Genomic DNA, 15019 nt, shown 5'->3' on the forward strand with positions numbered 1-15019 from the left:
TGTCTGAGAGTGTTTTGCCTATGTTCTCCTCTAGGAGTTTTATAGTTTCTGATCTTACATTTAGATCTTTAATCCATTTTGAGTTTATTTTTGTGTGCGGTGTTAGAAAGTGATCTAGTTTCATTCTTTTACAAGTGGTTGACCAGTTTTCCCAGCACCACTTGTTAAAGAGATTGTCTTTACTCCATTGTATATTCTTGCCTCCTTTGTCAAAGATAAGGTGTCCATATGTGTGTGGATTTATCTCTGGGCTTTCTATTTTGTTCCATTGATCTATATTTCTGTCTTTGTGCCAGTACCATACTGTCTTGATGACTGTGGCTTTGTAGTAGAGCCTGAAGTCAGGCAAGTTGATTCCTCCAGTTCCATTCTTCTTTCTCAAGATTGCTTTGGCTATTCGAGGTTTTTTGTATTTCCATACAAATCTTGAAATTATTTGTTCTAGTTCTGTGAAAAATGTGGCTGGTAGCTTGATAGGGATTGCATTGAATTTGTAAATTGCTTTGGGTAGTATACTCATTTTCACTATATTGATTCTTCCAATCCATGAACATGGTATATTTCTCCATCTATTAGTGTCCTCTTTGATTTCTTTCATCAGTGTTTTATAGTTTTCTATATATAGGTCTTTAGTTTCTTTAGGTAGATATATTCCTAAGTATTTTATTCTTTTTGTTGCAATGGTGAATGGAATTGTTTCCTTAATTTCCTTTTCTACTTTCTCATTATTCGTGTATAGGAATGCAAGGGATTTCTGTGTGTTGATTTTATATCCTGCAACTTTACTATATTCATTGATGAGCTCTAGTAATTTTCTGGTGGAGTCTTTAGGGTTTTCCATGTAGAGGATCATGTCATCTGCAAACAGTGAGAGTTTTACTTCTTCTTTTCCAATTTGGATTCCTTTTATTTCTTTTTCTGCTCTGATTGCTGTGGCCAAAACTTCCAGAACTATGTTGAATAGTAGCGGTGAAAGTGGGCACCCTTGTCTTGTTCCTGACTTTAGGGGAAATGCTTTCAATTTTTCACCATTGAGGATAATGTTTGCTGCGGGTTTGTCATAGATAGCTTTTATTATGTTGAGGTATGTTCCTTCTATTCCTGCTTTCTGGAGAGTTTTTATCATAAATGGATGTTGAATTTTGTCAAAGGCCTTCTCTGCATCTATTGAGATAATCATATGGTTTTTATTTTCCAATTTGTTAATGTGGTGGATTACATTGATTGATTTGTGGATATTGAAGAATCCTTGCATCCCTGGGATAAAGCCCACTTGGTCATGGTGTATGATCTTTTTAATGTGTTGTTGGATTCTGATTGCTAGAATTTTGTTGAGGATTTTTGCATCTATGTTCATCAGTGATATTGGCCTGTAGTTTTCTTTTTTTGTGACATCTTTGTCAGGTTTTGGTATTAGGGTGATGGTGGCCTCATAGAATGAGTTTGGAAGTTTACCTTCCTCTGCAATTTTCTGGAAGAGTTTGAGTAGGATAGGTGTTAGCTCTTCTCGAAATTTTTGGTAGAATTCAGCTGTGAAGCCATCTGGACCTGGGCTTTTGTTTGCTGGAAGATTTCTGATTACAGTATCAATTTCCGTGCTTGTGATGGGTCTGTTAAGATTTTCGATTTCTTCCTGGTTCAGTTTTGGAAAATTGTACTTTTCTAAGAATTTGTCCATTTCTTCCACGTTGTCCATTTTATTGGCATACAACTGCTGATAGTAGTCTCTTATGATCCTTTGTATTTCTGTGTTGTCTGTTGTGATCTCTCCATTTTCATTTCTAATTTTATTGATTTGATTTTTCTCTCTTTGCTTCTTGATGAGTCTGGCTAATGGTTTGTCAATTTTATTTATCCTTTCAAAGAACCAGCTTTTGGCTTTGTTGATTTTTGCTATGGTCTCTTTTGTTTCTTTTGCATTTATTTCTGCCCTAATTTTTAAGATTTCTTTCCTTCTACTAACTCTGGGGTTCTCCAACTCTTCCTTTTCTATTGCTTTAGTTGTAGAGTTAGGTTATTTATTTGACTTTTTTCTTGCTTCTTGAGGTATGCCTGTATTGCTATGAACTTTCCTCTTAGCACTGCTTTTATAGTGTCCCACAGGTTTTGGGTTGTTGTGTTTTCATTTTCATTAGTTTCTATGCATATTTTGATTTCTTTTTGATTTCTTCTGTGATTTGTTGGTTATTCAGAAGTGTGTTGTTCAACCTCCATATGTTGGAATTTTTAATAGTTTTTCTTCTGTAATTGAGATCTAATCTTAATGCATTATGGTCAGAAAAGATGCTTGGAATGATTTCGATTTTTTTGAATTTATCAAGTTTAGATTTATGGCCCAGGATGTGGTCTATCCTGGAGAAGGTTCCATGAGCACTTGAAAAAAAGGTGAAATTCGTTGTTTTGGGGTGAAATGTCCTATAGATATCAATTAGGTCTAACTGATCTAATGTATCATTTAAAGTTTGCGTTTCTTTGTTAATTTTCTGTTTAGTTGATCTGTCCATAGGTGTGAGTGGGGTATTAAAGTCTCCCACTATTATTGTGTTATTGTTGATTTCCCTTTCATACTTGTTAGCATTTGTCTTACGTATTGCGGTGCTCCTATATTGGGTGCATATATATTTATAATTGTTATATCTTCTTCTTGGATTGTTCCTTTGATCATTATGTAGTGGCCTTCTTTGTCTCTTTTCACAGCCTTTGTTTTAAAGTCTATTTTATCGGATATGAGTATTGCCACTCCTGCTTTCTTTTGGTCTCTATTCGCGTGGTATATCTTTTCCAGCCCTTCACTTTCAGTCTGTATGTGTCCCTTGTTTTGAGGTGGGTCTCTTGTAAGCAGCATATAGAGGGGTCTTGTTTTTGTATCCATTCGGCCAGTCTTTGTCTTTTGGTTGGGGCGTTCAACCCATTTACGTTTAAGGTAATTATTGATAAGTATGATCCCGTTGCCATTTACTTTATTGTTTTGGGTTCGGGTTAATACACCCTTTCGTGTTTCCTGTCTAGAGGATATCCTTTAGAATTTGTTGGAGAGCTGGTTTGGTGGTGCTGAATTCTCTCAGCTTTTGCTTGTCTGTAAAGCTTTTGATTTCTCCTTCGTATTTGAATGAGATCCTTGCTGGGTACAGTAATCTGGGCTGTAGGTTATTGTCTTTCATCACTTTAAGTATGTCTTGCCATTCCCTCCTGGCCTGAAGAGTTTCTATTGACAGATCAGCTGTTATCCTTATGGGAATCCCCTTGTGTGTTATTTGTTGTTTTCCCTTGCTGCTTTTAATATTTGTTCTTTGTGTTTGATCTTTGTTAATTTGATTAATATGTGTCTTGGGGTGTTTCACCTTGGGTTTATCCTATTTGGGACTCTCTGTGTTTCTTGGACTTGGGTGATTATTTCCTTCCCCATTTTAGGGAAGTTTTCAACTATTATCTCCTCAAGGATTTTCTCATGATCTTTCTTTCTGTCTTCTTCTTCTGGGGCTCCTATAATTCGAATGTTGGAGCGTTTCATATTGTCCTGGAGGTCTCTGAGATTGTCCTCGTTTCTTTTAATTCGTTTTTCTTGTTTCCTCTCTGATTCATTTATTTCTACCATTCTATCTTCTATTTCACTAATCCTATCTTCTGCCTCCGTTATTCTACTATTTGTTGCCTCCAGAGTGTTTCTGATCTCATTTATTGTGTTATTCATTATATTTTGACTCTTTTTATTTCTTCTAGGTCCTTGTTAAACCTTTCTTGCATCTTCTCAATCCTTGTCTCTAGGCTATTTATCTGTGTTTCCATTTTGATTTCAAGATTTTGGATCATTTTCACTATCAATATTTGGAATTCCTTCTCTGGTAGATTCCCTACTTCTTCCTCTTTTGTTTGGTTTGGTGGGCAACTCTCCTGTTCCTTTACCTGCTGAGTATTCCTCTGACTCTTCATCTTGGTTATATTGCTGCGTTTGGGGTGGCCTTTTATATTCTGATAATTTGTGGAGTTCTCTTTATTATGGAGCTTCCTCACTTTGGGTGGGGTTCTATCAGTGGCTTGTCAAGGTTTCCTGGTTAGGGAGGCTTGTGTTGGAGTTTTGGTGGGTGGAGCTGGGTTTCTTCTCTCTGGAGTGCAGTGGAGTGACCCGTAATGGGTTATGAGACATCAAAGGTTTTGGGATAATTTTGAGCTGCCTGTATATTGAGGCTCAGGGGAGTGTTCCTGTGTTGCTGGAGAATTTGTGTGGTATGTCTTGTTTTGGAACTTGTTGGCCCTTGGGTGGAGCTTGGTTTCAGTGTAGGTATGAAGGCATTTGATGAGCTCCTATTGCTTAATGTTCCCTGAATTCAAGAGTTCTCTAATGTTTTCAGGCTTTGGGTTTAAGCTTCCTGCTTCTGGTTTTCAGTTTTATTTTTACAGTAGCCTCTAGACTTCTCCATCTATACAGCACCGATGATAAAACATCTAGGTTAAAGATGAAAAGTTTCTCCACCTTGAGGGACACTCAGAGAGGTTCACTGAGTTACAAGGAGAAGAGAAGATGGAGGGGGTAGTTAGAGGTAACTGGAATGAGATGCGGTGAGATCAAGAGAGGAGAGAGCAAGCTAGCCAGTAGTCACTTCCTTATGTGCGCTCTATAGTCTGGACCGCTCAGAGGTATTTACAGAGTTATACGGGGAAGAGGAGAGGGAGGAAGTAGACAGAGGTGACCAGGAGGATAAGAGAGAGGAATGAGTAGGAGAGAGACAAATCCTGCCAGTAACCAGTTCCTTAGGTGTTCTCTACCGTCTGGAACACACAGAGATTCACAGAGTTGGATAGAGAAGAGATGGGGGAGAAAAGAGACAGAGGCCACCTGGTGGAGAAAAAGGAGAGGCCAGAGGAGGAGAGAGTGGACAAGCCAGTAATCTCGCTCTCAGGTAAACTTGGGTAGTGAAGTTTGGGTTTTTAAATGTACAAAATTGACAACAAAGATTAAAAATCTGGAGTAGAGGTTGGATTTTCAAAGATACAATATTAAAGAAAAGCAGAAGGAAAAAGGAAGAAAGAAAAAAAAAGAATTATTAAAAAACAAACAAACAACAACAACAAAAAAACAAAACACCAACAACCATCCAAAGAGTATATATGGTGTTTGCCTTAAAAAAAAAAAAAAAGTCTTTTTTAAAAAAAAAAATAGTAATACTAGGTTATAGAAATAAAAATTAGAGGAGAAATAGAAGATTTAACAATTAAAAAAAGCTCGGAAAAAAGAAAAAAAAAGCAAAAGGCAAAAAAAAAAAAGAATGATTTTAAAAATATTAAAAAATTAAAAATATATCTGGCTCTTCTCTGATGTTATGGGCCGTGTGGGCTCACTTCCAAGGTGGTTTCCTCTGTTTAACTTCTTCTGTTTGCTGGTTTTTAGGCTCACTAGTTCAGTCGCGCTGTGGGGAGGGGGGATGCTGTTTTGAAGAGAATGGTCTGCTTTTCTGGTTGCCTGATGTCCTCTGCCAGCCTACAGAAGTTGTTTTGTGGAGTTTGCTTGGCGTTGAAATGTTCTTTTGAGGAATTTGTGAGGGAGAACGTGATCTTCCCGTCCTATTCCTCCGCCATCTTTCCCTCCCCCCTCCACTACATATTATTAAGGGAATAAACAAATTACATGCAGAACCTTTATCATGATCCCATTTTTATAAAAAAATATATATTTATATGTATAAAATGTATATTGGGTTTCCCTGATAGCTCAATTGGTAAAGAATCCACCTGCAATGCAGGAGACCCTGGTTCAATTCCTAAGTCAGGAAGATACACTGGAGAAAGGTTAGGCAACCCACTCAAGTGTTCTTGGGTTTCCCTTGTGGTTCAGCTGGTAAAGAATCTGCCTGCAATGTGGGAGGCCTGGGTTTGATCCCTGGGTTGGGAAGATCCCCTGGAGAAGGGAAAGGCTACCCACTCCAGTATTCTAGCCTGGAGAGTATTAAGGGAATAAACAAATTACATGCAGTATCTTTATCATGATCCCATTTTTATAAAAATATATATTTATACATATATAAGGGCTTCTCAAGTGGTGCAGTTGGTAAAGAATCCACCTGCCAAAGCAGGAGACACGGGTTCAAACTCTAGGTTGGGAAGATACTTCGGAGTAGCAAATGGCAATCCCCTCCAGTATTCTTGCCTGGAAAATTCCATGGACAGGGGAGCCTAGTGGGTCGCAGTCCATGGGGGTGCATAGTCGGGCATGACTGAGTGACTAACATACTGGGCTTAGTGGTATTACAGAGGTTCTTTATTAGAATATTATTTTTTATAAAACCAGTTATTACTTTCAGTAATAGAAGTAGTAAAGATCTATAAATATGTGACATTTATAAATATAGATATTTATATAAAAATAAAAATTCATGCTCCTTCCAGTTTGCTGTCTGTGTTACTTTACCCTAGTCGTTCACCTTTTTTCTCTAAGCCTCAGTTTGCTTAGTATACAAAATGGGAACAATTGGAGCACTTTCCTCTAGGGATGTTTTGATAGACATGAGAAATGGTATATATGAAACACTTCGCCCCAGGGGCTGGAGAAATAAGTGTTCAGCATCTTTGTTTTCAACCTGAGTCATGACCTACTCAACCCTTCCTTCCACTCTCAGTTCCCCACGGAGACAGGTGTGTACCCACGTCCTCAACAGCACATTTTCAGCACCGTACTTACTGGTTAGTGGTGCTGTATCCTTGGGGGTTGATCGCTGCAGACACAGTCACAATCACTGCTGGGACCCCGTAGCCTACAGGGTACATGAACCTCTTCTTGAATCTGCCTGCGCTGGTGTAGTTGGCCACCTTGAGGTTCCTGACAGTGAGGAAGAGGTGCAGCCCTTCGAGGAACATCCAGGTGAAGGCGGCCAAGTAGAGGTAATGCAGTACACCGGCGATGACCTTGCACAGCACCTGGAGGGGAGAGGGGGGCCCCTGGAGTGTTTCCTGGGTGCAATGACCTCACCGTCTGCTCTTCACCAGGGTTGTCTCTGCGTAACTTTGGTGAGAGATGCTCCTTAGCCTTCTTCACATGTCCTTCTTCTTTTTAGAGTCATGTCTCCAAACAGATGGATGGCTCCCCTTGTCTATTCCCATGCCTTGGCAGGGTGTCACTTGGGCCACCCAAGAAAAACTGAAATGTATCATGTTTAAAGTTCAATGGGGGACTTCCCTGGTGGTCCAGGGCTTAAAATCCATCTGCCAGTGCAGGGGACACAGGTTTGATCTCTTGTCTGGCAAGATTCCACATGCCATGGGGCAACTAAGCCGAAACATCATGCTTTGAAACAAGAGAAGCCATTGCAATGAGAAATCCATGTACTGCAAGGAAGAGGAGCCCCACTTGCTGTAACTAGAGAAAGCTCATAGCTACAAAGACCCAACGCAGCCAAAAATAGCTAACTAGCTAACTAAAGTTCAAAGAGATCTTTGTCCATCTTAAAATGGAAGAAGACAATATTCAAAGTGTGTTAAGGACTGCAGAAATCAGATAGCCCTTTGCCTGTTGGCTAATGGATACTAGACTTCTCTGAGTTGGATGAAGCTGGTGCTGGCCAGGGCTGTCTGCATCCCAAGAACCCTTAACCACCTCCCTGCCCCCTTTCCCCTTCTGAGGATAAAATTAATCCTCCTAGAAAGCTTATAGCCTGCTTGTCCTGCCGTGATCACCGTCTCTTCTATCTTGGTCACTGCCCAGGACTGAAGTCACTCTGGTCTGTGTGGCATATATATTGGGTACATGGATGAATGAGTGAGTGAGCGACTCCTCCAATATTCTTATCCCCATAAAGCCCCATAGTTTTCTCTTTTGAGCCAACAGCTCATGGTTTCCTCCACTATGAAAGCATCTGCTCTGAATGACATTTTCCATAGTAAGCAAACCCTCCCCCACCTTTCTTCATATTCACTAACTGTTCCCTCCATGTCTTTAGGACCACTGGAACTTGAAAAAATCATATTTTCCCCTCTCTTTAGGTTGCACAACGTAGCATGTGGACTACGGATTGTGGTCTACTTGACTAGGGATTGAACCCATGCTCCCTGCGCTGGAAGTGTGGGGTTTAACCACTGGACCACCAGGGAAATGACGCCCCCCCCCCACCCCCCGCCACTCCGTGTCTTTGATAAAAGTAGAACCTGACTTTTGTTTGAGGACACTGCTTTCCACACATTTCAAGAGAACAGTGGCCACTGTCCATTGTCTGAGGGGAACTGGGTTTCCTCTACACCTCTCATGATCTCTTCTGGACTACTGACTCTCTTTTCACGATGAATAAAACCCTCCTCTCTTTGGAATCATGTCCTGAGTCTTTCCAGCAACCTCTCATTCCTTGTAAAACCCGATTTGCTTCCTGGTTTCTCCCCTCACTCCTCGGAGATGCTGTTGCATGAAACAATGCTTGATATCAAACCTGCTAGCTGGGAACCATACATCAGTGACCCTCAGGCCCCCCTCCACTGTGGTCGTTCATTCAGTCTGTACAAGTTATTATTTTTTTTTTTACATAAGAACCACCTCAGACATTTATTTCCTATATATTTACAACTTTTCATGATCCCTCTATAAGTTTTAACAATTATGGACATATTTTATCCCATAATTTGCCTTTCAATATATTATGAAGATACCTAAGGCATCTAAGCCTCTTCAGTTTTATTCTTTTTTTTTAAAAATTTATTTATTTTAGTTGGAGACTAATTATTGTAAAGTAATGTACAAGTTTTTAAATTGACAATTAACTGGTGAAAGGACATGAAGAAAACTCTGTGAGTTCTGGGCATGTTTTCTATCTTGATCAGGGTGATGGTTTTATATCTCTGTCTCTATACCTGGGCTTCCTTGGTGGCTCAGGTGGGTAAATAACCCGACTGCCAGTGCAGGAGATGTGGGCTTGATCCCCGGGTCAGGAAGATCCCCTGGAGCAGGAAATAGCAATCCACTTCCGTATTCTTGCCTGGGAAATCCCAAGGACAGAGGAGCCTGGCAGGCTGTGGTCCATGGGGTTGCAAGAGTCGGACACACCTTAGCGACTAAACAACAACGTATCTATGTCTATTATAGACATAGATAATGCCAAGGTCCTCTGTCTGTGGAATTTTCCAGCAACATATCTAATATACTATTTAACCACGAGAAAGGAGGATTCCTGCCTTCTGCAACAACATAGATGAACCTTGAGAGCTTTATGCTCAGGAGATTGTCAGACAAAGACAAATACTGTATAATCTCTTATCTAAAAATAAAAATGGGTAAGGATAAGGCGGATGGAATTTGAGGGTATGAACATGTAATGAGTACTAAGCAACCCATGGGAATACACAGTTCCACGAATATACTGAAAGCCACTGAGGTGTACATTTAAAAAGGGCAAATTACAGATGGATGAATTGTCCTGTTGATACTATGTGTAAAACAGATAACTAATGAGAGCCTGCTGTAAGCACAGGGAACTCTCCTCAACGCACTGTTCTCACTGACTCATTTTGCTGCACAGCAGGAACTAGCACTACCTTGTAAAGAAACCATACGCCAATAAAAATTAAAGAACACTGTTTTTTAAAAAGAAGAGGAGCGTGGGGGGAGGGGCGCCGGGCCGGGCTGGAGCTGGGGGCGGCGGGGGCGCCGGGCCGTAAGACGGCAAGACGTTGGGAGAGTGTGGCTTCACCAGCCAGACAGCACGGCCTCAGGCCCCAGCCACTGTGGGCTAGCCCTCAGGGCAGATGAGGCATTTGAGGCCCAGCCCACCTGAGCTGCCAGACCTGGTGAAGCCACAGGACTCGAAGCAGTGCCAACGAACAGGCTGTGCAGTGAGAAGCCTCCCCGAACTGTCCCCCCTCTATAAAAGATCTGGGTGTTCAAAAAAAAAAATTAAAAATAAAAATAAAAAAAGAAGAAGGGAATTCCCTGGTAGTCCAGTTTAGGAATTGGCACTTTCACTGTTGTGGGCTTAGGTTCAATCTTTTGTGGGGGAACTAACATCCTACAAGTCATGTAACACGGCCAAAATAAAATATAAGTAAGAAAGGGTTTTGGTTAATTCTCCTACCTTGGGCTCTGTCCGTTTGATGCCTGTGAGGAAGAGGAGGTAGGCCAGGAAGAGGCAGATGGAGAGCTGCAGGTGGAGGGAGGTGCTGGTGTTCTGGATGGATCGACACAGGAGGAAGGTGAGGGCCGCCAGGAAGAGGCAGAGCAGAGAGAGGCTCAGCCCCACATAGGTGATCATGGTCAGCACGGGATCCTCCTAGATGCAGCAGGAGAAAAGAGACTCCAACTGGTTTTTGTTTTGGAGGCTGTGGTTCCCAATAGGCCAATAAGCCAATTGTGGTTCCCAATAAGAACGCTCAATGCATGGTGTTAATTTCCTCGTGAGAAACTGAGCAGATCAATAGTGGCCAGACTGGACTTCCCTCGTAGTCCACTGGTGAAGAATCGACCTGTCATTGCAGGGGACATGGGTTCCACCCCTGGTCTGGGAAGGTCCCACATGCTGTGGGGCAACCAAGCCCGGGTGCCACAACTACTGAGCCCACCTGCTGTAACTACTGAGCCTGTGTGCTGCAACTAGCGAAGCCCACGTGCCCTAGAGCCCATTGCTGGGCTCCTCTGCAACAAGAGAAGCCATCACAATGAGAAGCCTGGGCACCACAACTAGAGAGTAGCCCTGATTGCCACAGATAGAGAAGGCCCATGTGCAGCAGTGAAGACCCAGGCAGCCAAAAGTAAATAATTTTTCAAAACGATGTAGAATATTGCAGTGAAACATGACACTCATCCACACAATAAAAAAATGACAGCCAATAAAATTGTATTTTTTCTCGATCTCATTGGAAAGATGAGTTTGCACAGCAAAGAGGAGACATTCACTCAAATTCTTTCCAACAGAGATGAGACATGGGAACTATTTCCGTTTTAACAGAGCACAGAAGGAACAGGTAGTTGTTACAGGAGTGGGTGTGAAGAAATCCACCAGAAGTTCACCAAATTCCTAAAGGTTGAATGCAGTGGGTTTGGATGACTAGGTTTCCCAGATAGAAGGGATGTTTCACTCACAAGTTCTATCCCATGAGAACATATGAAAAGAGGCTCCACACCATTAGTCAGCAGGGTCATATAAATTAAAACCACAATGAGATGCCACTACATACCTCCTAAAAGGGTAGTATTTTTTTTAACAAGATAAAAGAGAAATTTATATTAATGCATACATATGGAATCTAGAAAAAATGTGTTGATGAATGAATGTACTTGCAGAGGAGGAATAGAGACTCAGACATAGAGAATGGACTTGTGTTCACAGCAGGGGAAGGAGAGAGTGGGACCAGTTGAGAGAGTTGCATTGGAGCATATACACTGTGGCTTCTCAGGTAGCACTGAAACAAGCACACTACCATGTGTGAAACAAAAGCTAACTGGAAGATGCTCAATAACATAGGGAGTTCAGCTTGGTATTCTGTGATGACCTAACAGGGTGGGATGGGGGTTCGGTAAGAGGGAGACTCAAAAGGGAAGGGAATGTGTACATATTCATGTTGGTGTACGGCAGAAACTAACGCAGCGTTGTAAAGCATTATCCTTGAATTTAAAAAAATGAAAAGAAAAAAGGAAGAAGAGAGGAAGATACATAGCTGTTCCTCTGCTCATATTTTTTCATCTTCTTTTTGAAGATCCCTGTCTTCCACCCCAGCACCACCCTGCAGCAGAGCTGGCTTTCAGCGTCATGCGTGTTTACACACGTACCTTCAGCTTGACCGAGGCCATGAGGACGGCAAAGGTGGACAGATGGCTGCAGCTGCATACAGTTCGAGCTCCGTCAGAAAAGGTCACGTGGCACCCTTCATTAGACCAGGCCAGCTCATCCCAGTAGACACAAAGAGACTTTTTGCTTTCCTCTATCATCTGGAAAGAAAATTGCTCTTCATGAGACACTATCATTTAAAATCCGAAGCTTCCCACATATACATGCACACATATGCACACATGCACACATGCAATGAAATACTATTCAACCATAAGAAAGAAAGAAAGAATGCCATTTGCAACAACACAGATAGACCTAAAGGATATTATGCTTAGTAAAATGTCAGGCAGATAAGTACTCTACATTGTCTCCTATATGTGGAAGCTAAAAAATAAAACAAATGAATGGAACATAAAAAACAGAAACAAACTCACAGAATAGGAAACAAACTTGTGCTTATCAAGGGTGGGATAGACAAATTAGGACTATGGGATTAACAGATACAAACTGCTATCTATTAAATAGATAAGCAACAATGATTTACTATATAGCACAGGAAACTCTAACCATTATTTTGTAGTAACATTTAATGGAATATAATCTGCAAAAATACTGGATTACATATTGTATGCATGCATGCATGCTTAGTTGTGTCCGACCAGAGTCCTTTGTCCATGGAATTTTCCAGGCAAGAATATTGGAGTAAATTACCATTTCCTCCTCCTGGGCATCTTTCCAACCCAGGGATCAAACCCATATCTCCTTCTTCTCCTGCAGTTGCAGGCAGATTCTTACCACTGAGCCACCTGGGAAGCCCACTATACTGTATACTTGAAACCAATATGACATTTTAAATCAGTTCAGTTCAGTCGCTCAGTCATGTCCGACTCTTTGGGACCCCACGGACTGCAGCACGCCAGGCCTCCCTATCCATCACCAACTCCCAGAGTTTACTCAAACTCATGTCCATTGAGTTAGTGATGCCATCCAGCTGTCCTCCCCTTCTCCTCCTGCCTTCAATATTTCCCAGGATCAGGGTCTTTTCAAATGAGTCAGGTGGCCAAAGTATTGGAGTTTCAGCTTCAGCATGTCCTTCCGATGACTATTCAGACTGATTTCCTTTAGGATGGACTGGTTTGATCTCTTTGCTGTCCAAGGGGCTCTCAAGAGTCTTCTCCAACACCACAGTTCAAAAGCATCAATTCTGCAGTGCTCAGCTTTCTTTATAGTCCAGCCCTCACATCCATACATGACTACTGGAAAAACTATAGCTTTGACTAGACGGACTTTTGTTGGCAAAGTAATGTCTCAGCTTTTTAATATGCTGTCTAGGTTGGTCATAACGTTTCTTCCAAGGAGCAAGCGTCTTTTCATTTCATGGCTACAGTCACCATCTGCAGTGATTTTGGAGCCCAGAAAAATAAAGTCTGTCACTGTTTCCATTGTTTCCCATCTATTTGCCATGAAGTGATGGGACCAGATGCCATGATCTTCGTTTTCTGAATGTTGAGCTTTAAGCCAACTTTTTCAGTCTCCTCTTTCACTTTCATCAAGAGGCTCTCTAGTTCTTCTTCACTTTCTGCCATAAGGGTGGTGTCATCTGCATATCTGAGGTTATTGATATTTCTCCTGGCAATCTTGATTTCAGTTTGTGCTTCATCCAGCCCAGTGTTTCTCATGATGTACTCTGCATAGAAGTTAAATAAGCAGGGTGACAATATACAGCCTTGATGTACTCCTTTCCATATTTGGAACCAGTCCGTTGTTCCATGTCTGGTTCTAACTGTTGCTTCTTGACCTGCATACAGATTTCTCAGGAGGCAGGTCAGGTGGTCTGGTATTCCCATCTCTTTCAGAATTTTCCACAGTTGATTGTAATCCACACAGTCAAAGGCTTTGGCATAGTCAATAAAGCTAAAGGAGATGCTTTTCTGGAACTCTGCTTTTTGATGATCCAACAGATGTTGGCAATTTGATCTCTGTTTCCTCTGTCTTTTCTAAATCCAGCTTGAGCATATGGAATTTCACAGTTCATGTATTGCTGAAGCCTGGCTTGGAGAATTTTGAGCATTACTTTAGTAGTGTGTGAGATGAGTGCAATTGTGTGGTAGTTTGAGCATTCTTTGGCATTGCCTTTCTTTGGGATTGGAATGAAAACTCTTTTCCAGTCCTGTGGCCACTGCTGAGTTTTCCACATTTGCTGGCATATTGAGTGCAGCACTTTTACAGCATCATCTTTAGGATTTGAAATAGCTCAGCTGAATTCCATCACCTCCAGTAGCTTTGTTCGTAGTGATGCTTCCTAAGGCCCACTTGACTTCACGTTCCAGGATATCTGGCTCAAAGTGAGTGATCACACCATGTTGATTATCTGGATCATGAGGATCTTTTTTGTATAGTTCTTCTGTGTATTCTTGTCACCTCTTCTTAATATCTTCTGTTTCTGTTAGGTCCATTCCATTTCTGTCCTTTATCGAGCCCATCTTTGCATGAAATGTTCCATGTTCCCTTGGTATCTCTAATTTTCTTGAAGAGATCTCTAGACTTTCCCATTCTATTGTTTTCCTCTATTTCTTTTCATTGATTGCTGAGGAAGATTTTCTTATCTCTCCTTGCTACTCTTTGGAATTCTGCATTCAAATAGGTATATTTTTCCTTTTCTCCTTTGCCTTTCACTTCTCTTCTTTTCAGTTATTTGTAAGGACTCCTCAGACAACCATTTTGCCTTAATGCATTTTTTTTCCTTGGGGATGGTCTTGATCACTGCCTCCTGTACAATGTCATGAACCTCTGTCCATACTTCTTCAGGCACTCTATCAGATCTGATCCCTTGAATCTATTTGTCACTTCCACTGTACAATGATAAGGGATTTGATTTAGGTCACACCTGAATGGTCTACTGGTTTTACCTACTTTCATCAATTAATGTCTGAATTTGGCAATAAGGAGTTCATGATCTGAGCCACAGTCAGCTCCCAGTTTGTTTTTGCTGAATTTATAGAGCTTCTCCATCTTTGGCTGTAAAGAATATAATCAATCTGATTTTGGTACTTTGACCATCTGGTGATGTCCATCTGTAGAGCCTTCTCTTGTGTTGTTGGAAGAGGGTGTTTGCTATGACCAGTGTGTTCTCTAGGCAAAACTCTATTAGCCTTTGCCCTGCTTCATTATGTACTCCAAGGCCAAATTTACCTGTTACTCCATGTACTTCTTTTTTTTTTTTATGCTGCAAAAAGCTTTATTGTTTCCATTTGGTCCAAGGCTTGAGAGAGGGCTCCAGGGTG

At 41.2% G+C, this 15019-nt stretch overlaps 1 protein-coding gene across 6 annotated transcripts in view; it reads right to left on the reverse strand.

Annotated features, from left to right (window-relative positions):
• LOC101106326 (adhesion G protein-coupled receptor E3-like) overlaps positions 1–15019 on the reverse strand; it is a 142939-nt gene that overhangs the window by 13135 nt on the left and 114785 nt on the right. For all 6 annotated transcript variants that reach the window (XM_060416301.1, XM_042250047.2, XM_042250052.2 and 3 more), the window contains 3 exons: positions 11735–11893; positions 10044–10238; positions 6674–6909 (listed from right to left, as the gene is read on the reverse strand). In XM_060416301.1, the coding sequence (XP_060272284.1) occupies positions 6674–6909; positions 10044–10238; positions 11735–11893 (590 nt within the window). The remainder of the gene's footprint in view (positions 1–6673; positions 6910–10043; positions 10239–11734; positions 11894–15019) is intronic.

The sequence above is a fragment of the Ovis aries genome, chromosome 5, assembly GCF_016772045.2.
Source record: "Ovis aries strain OAR_USU_Benz2616 breed Rambouillet chromosome 5, ARS-UI_Ramb_v3.0, whole genome shotgun sequence".
Taxonomy (NCBI): Eukaryota; Metazoa; Chordata; class Mammalia; order Artiodactyla; family Bovidae; genus Ovis; species Ovis aries.